At 45.0% G+C, this 5,803-nt stretch overlaps 1 protein-coding gene across 1 annotated transcript in view; it reads right to left on the bottom strand.

Annotated features, from left to right (window-relative positions):
• Positions 1-5,803, bottom strand: part of Usp13 (ubiquitin specific peptidase 13) — a 119,124-nt gene that overhangs the window by 40,489 nt on the left and 72,832 nt on the right. Inside the window, exon 11 of the mRNA XM_013347427.2 lies at positions 1,008-1,133. Within this exon, the coding sequence (XP_013202881.1) occupies positions 1,008-1,133 (126 nt within the window). The remainder of the gene's footprint in view (positions 1-1,007; positions 1,134-5,803) is intronic.

The raw sequence follows: 5,803 nt of genomic DNA, 5'->3' as shown, positions 1-5,803 counted from the left end.
TGCTCTTTGGACTGGAGAGGGAGGCAGAGGGGAAATGGGGGGAGGAGGAGGGGAGGAGGTGAAAATTTGCAATAATAATAATAATAATAATAATAATAATAATAATAATAATAATAATAATAATAGACACTGTGATTTATATAGTGTCCCCAAATGAGGGGTTGGATAAATAAATTCAAGTTTACCTGTGAAGTAATATTACAAAGTCATTAAAACCACAGAAGACAGATAGGTGTTGATGGGATTAGAAGAAGTAAGGAAGATAAGCTAATGAATAGAAAGAGGAAAATATACTGTCCTGGGAAAACAAGATATGTTTGATGCAATTTCAAGTGCACTTAATGTAGACGATGGACAAATGAAGAAACCATGCTATATTAGGGCACATGAGGATATGGCAATAAGCTAAGGAAAACCCCTGCTCACACCCAGAATTCACACGCAGTTGGGAAAAATACCACTCTCACACACAGAATTCACACGCGATTGGGGAAAATACCACTCTCACACCCGGAATTCACACGCCATTGGGGAATGACTGAAGGCTCAGCTGCCAAAATGTTAGCCACAGCGCCTGCTATTACGACATATCTGATTTGCTCCTCTGAGTTTTCTCCCTTTTCTGTAAAGAACACTTTCCTAACCAAAGGGGAAAGGCTGCTATTCTGTTCTGTTTAAGGTGAATTCTTCATGGCTTCCACGGGATTCAGCTCTGGTGCACCAGCAGCGTGATCACCTGAGTGGTAGTGGCTGGATATCAGGGACCTGGAGGGACTCTCAAGGTTGTGCTCTGTGCAGAGGCCAGGCACCACCATCACACACACAGCGTGAAAGCTATACAAAGCCGGCAGCATCTGGAACCCGAATGTGAGAGGCAGCCGCATCAAGTGCCAGCGGAGACAGCCACCAAGAGGCCCGGTGAGTGACAGATGTAAAGAAAAGGGGCATTTGGTCACGCCACCCCTAGAGCAGCTGGTGCATTTCTGTGGGATGTCCTCCAGACTTACCTCTACCAGATTGACCAGGTGCAAGAAAAACTCCTGGGCATCCTGCTGTCTGTTAGAAGAAAATTCTGGATGGCTCTTGCTGACAAAGGCCTTGAACATGCGTGGGGAGATCCCGTTCTGTTGAGGCTAGAGTATAAAGACAAAATCATCTTCTGTAGGTGAAAACCTACCTATTAGTCTGCTAAAGAGATATAGTAATAAAATGACTCCTAGTGACATGATGGTGTACCCATCAGTAAGACATCACTCAGCCTACATCAGAGACACCCCTTGCAGTAGACAGTAATTCCCACGGAGTCCCACAAGTGACAATGGCAGAGAATGAGAGACTTTGTAGAGTACCCAGTCCTAAACAGGACCAATGCGCATATGAACTCACAGAGACTGTGGCAACACAGGACCTGCACAGGTTCAGACTAGATAAAAAATCCCAGCACTGAGAGAAAAACGTGGACACATGATCCACCTCTACAAAGAAACTGTCTGCCCGATCCTTGCTGATAGAGAAAAACCCGTTTTCTTCAGCAGAGCATCACTAGACAGATACAGCAACACTCTAGGGAACACCCTCACACCACGAGTAGTCAGCAACACAAAACAAAGTCCATGTTTTGTTTTGTTGGTTGGTTGTTTAATGGGCTTTTTGTTTTATTCTGCTTTGAAATTTTGTCTTACTGGTTTTTTTTCTGTTTCTTTGACTTCTGTTTTTTATTTTTGTCTTTTACTTTAGGGAAAGAAGGAAGAACAAGAAGTTGGGTAGGTGGGGAGGATCTGAGAGGTGTCAGAGGAGGAGAAAGAATACGATCAAAATATATTGTATGAAATAAGGAAATACACAAAAACACTAAATTAAAAAAAAAGAATAAATCAGCAGATAGCACTTCCATATACATCTGAAGCCTGAATGGCAAGTGGGTGTGGCCTAACTGTAATCCCACCTTTCAAATGAGGAGAAAGGCGACCATGACAAGAGCTGGCCAGCATCAATAGGGTATGTAGACATTGCTCTATAAAAACTTTATGAGAATGAGGCTAGCTCAGTTGGAAAAGTATTGATCTAGCATGCATGAAATTTGGGACTCCATCCCCAGCACCACAGAAAGCAGGTGTGGTGGGATACATCTATAATCCCAGCACTCAGGAGGTGGAGGCAGGAAGAGCAGAAGCTTGGTGTCATCCTTAGCTGCGCAGCAAGTCTAAGAATCACCTGGGGTCCATAAGACTGTCTAAAAATATCTAGACACACACATATACATACATACATACATACATATATATATATACATACATACATACATACATACATACATAGGGAGACAGAGAGAGAGAGAGAGAAACTTTATGTGAGAACAAATTGGGACTCTTCCTGTGGACTCAGAGATCAGGACAGTGGGTGCCAATGCTCCACTTTGTTAGCAGGCTTGAGGCCCATCCTCATAGAACGTGTGACACAGTAGCCAAACGTCTTAGCAGACTAAAGATGCGCTACAGAGGGGAACCCTAGAAGAGAGGAAGAGTTCATAGGGCCAGGGAGGTGACCGGGTGGCTAAGAGCACTCACTGCTTTGCCAGAGGATCTGAGTCCAGATCCCAGCCCCCACACCAGGCTTCACCTGTAACTCCAGCATCAGAGGAGCCCCACGTCGCTGGCCTCTGCCCACGCCTGCCCTCATAAAGGTTGATTACTGATGCCTGTCAGTGCTCAGAATGCTCGGGGGAATGCATTATGCTTTCCTCTCAACACAATGATGCAAATTTGTTTTCTTTTTCTTTTTTAGTTTATGTATATGGTCACGTATGCACACAAACGTGCGAGCATGCATTGGAGGCCAGAGGTCAATGTTGGATGTCTTCCTCAGTTGCTTCATCACCTTATTTATTTATTTTTTTTTTTTGAGACAGGCTCTTTCACCAGACCTGAAGCTTGTGCACCAGCTAAACTGCAGGGCAGTAAACATCGAACATCACCCTGCCTCCGCCTCCCCAGAACTGGAACTAGAAGCGAGTGCTGCCTCCCCTGGCTTATTTCTGCAATTTCTAAAACATTGTTTCTAAAGCCCTATATACAAAGTTGTTCTCTGGCCACTAAATGCATATACACACAGACAAATGCGCATTCTCTCTCTCTCTCTCTCTCTCTCTCTCTCTCTCTCTCTCTCTCTCTCTCTCACACACACACACACACACACACACACACACACAAGGCTGGGCTCTACATACTACAGTTTCTAAAAAGTCAAGATAAAAACTAAAGAATTGAGTGAAGGAAGTCATGTTTTCCATTTGACAGTGGCCTAGTGACATCACCTAAGTGTTCCTACAGCCCTAGCATGCAAAATGAGGACAGAGGATGGCACGTGGCCTGCTGCCTTGGTTCTAAGCTGTCTCTTCACCACTCATTTTGTAAAAGGGTGGCCCCGAGTCTCCAGAATAAGCAACCACCCAGGAAGCCTTTGGTATGACTAGGTTACTGTACTTCTTTCTCCTTCAGCAAGTGAAAAAAAGACCAGCTAAAGTTAGAGAGAGGACTACAGTGCCCAGGCTCTCCCAGACGCTTGCCCAGAACCTTCTAACAGCATGCTGGCACACAGTCAGACAGTGTCCACTCGCTCCCCGGAGCCCAAGGCTTTCATTAACAAGCAAAAAAGTGAGCTAGCTGGAGCTTCCGGTGCATCAGAGCAATGCCTGCAGATGTTTCTGACCACAGACGTAGCGCAACCTGTCCCCAACACACGTTTGCCAGACAATCCCTGGCCAGTTCCCGCACTGGGCGGTATTTGGGAGAAGAGCTGTTAGCATGACTGGCCTGAGTAACTGGCATGCTAGAACGATTCGGTGTGTGGAGTAGAGAGAGCACACACAAACCGAGAAGGGCAAGTCCTGAAGACAGCCTCGATCTCCAGCAGCCCCGCCTCAAGCCCAACTGTGAAAGCGCTAACACTGAATCCTACGCAGTCTTTCTCCTCCTCCTGTTTGTTTCATCCTATTGGAAACTCACCAAGGCCAGCTGGCCTGGATCTGAAAAAGCATGGGATAAAACCGGACTCACTGAACATAGCAGACAATGAGGACTGCTGAGAAGTCAAGATCAATGACACTGGGTTTTGATCCTACTGCATGTACTGGCTTTGGGGGGGGCCTAGGCAGTTTGGATGTTCACCTTACTAGACCTGGATGGAGGTGGAGGTTCCTTGGACTTCCCACAGGGCAGGGAACCCTGATTGGTCTTTGAGCTGAGGGGGGGGGGACTTAATTGGGGGAGGGGAAGGGAAATGGGAGGCGGTGGCGGGGAAGAGACAGAAATCTTTAATAAATAAATTTAAAAAAAAAAGAAAACAACCAGATTGAAGCCCGTTAATTTTAGTTATGAACAACTCAACATGGTGGCGGGAAACAACCTGGAAGAAGACTGTGTCTACGGTTTGATTCACTTAGAAACATTATCTTGTACTTACATACAATGAAATGTGTTTTTTCATGTTAAAAAAAAGACACGAATGTTACATTTGCCCAACTGGGGTAAATATAAACTAAAGAAAGCAAAACTCCATCCATGCTTAAAGCCAAAATGCTACCACCTCTGTGTGGCAGGATGCTGGTACCTCGGGTGACATTAAAGCCCACAATGGTGTCAACCTTATTTCATATGGGAGTCAAACTGTTCCAGACACAGTTTCTCAGAATACACAACTACTTCAAGCATGCTGTTTGCAGGGGAAAACCTGAAGGATTGTCACCTTCAAACTCTGTGAAAGCACTGGTCCAGATGAGCAAGAGTCTGGGTGCTGTCCTCTGCATAAATAAACAAGTAGAATAAATACCAAGAACAAACTCTTAAGGACACCGTAGAGCCCAAATCAGATGCTGGGCTGGAGAGATGACTCAGCAGTTAAAAGTGCCTAGTGATCTTCCCAGGTTCAGTTCCCAACACCCAGACTGGGTCGCTCACAACTACCTAAACCCAGCTCCAGCCAATCCAAAGCCCTCGTCTGACTTCCACTTGCATTTGTACATATCACACACACACACACACACACACACACACTTACACACATACTCAAACAAATAAATAAATACATGCACAAATAAATAGATAAAATCTTATAAAGGAACTAAAATACTGGGTGTGATCATTAGCTTTTGTCAATGTGACACACACCTAGACATATCTGAGAAAAGCAAACCACAGTAGAGAAAATGTTTCTATTAGAATGGCCCATGGGCAAGCCTGTAGGCAAGGCATTTTCTTAATTAGTGACTCATAAGGGAAGGCCAAGCCCATTTTGGGTGGTGGTACCCCTGGTCAGGTGATCCTGGGGTGTATAAAAAAGAAGGTTGAGCAAGTCATGAGAAGCAAGCCAGTAAGCACTGCTCCTCCACGGTCTAGTTTCGGTTCCTCCTTCCTGATGTCTGCCCTGTTTAAGTTCCGTCAGTGATAGACTCAGAAGTGTAAGACAAAATAAACTGTTTCCTCCCCAAGTTCCTTTAGGTCATGGAGTTTTAGCACATCAATAGAAACCATAACTAAGACACTGGGATTCTTTTTTATAGATGAAATGGTTTATTGACTAAGATGTCACTAAAATCTAGGAATTCCTTTGGTCTACAGCTGAGGATTTAATATCAGTCTGCTTATCTATGAGGAATGACCCAAGATCCAAGGCAAAAGGCAGAGTTGAGAAGCAAAAGGCCCACGCTATTGAACGTGCAGATAATTTGCAGACTTGAAAAGCCCCATCCAACCAGGTGCTGGAGCAGGATCACACGGGTGCCAACAGCAGCTGCACAGGCACCAGA

Source organism: Microtus ochrogaster, chromosome 1, assembly GCF_000317375.1.
Source record: "Microtus ochrogaster isolate Prairie Vole_2 chromosome 1, MicOch1.0, whole genome shotgun sequence".
Classification (NCBI taxonomy): Eukaryota; Metazoa; Chordata; class Mammalia; order Rodentia; family Cricetidae; genus Microtus; species Microtus ochrogaster.
The sequence above is the reverse complement of the archived record's forward strand: the minus strand, read 5'-3'. Positions and strand labels throughout refer to the sequence as shown.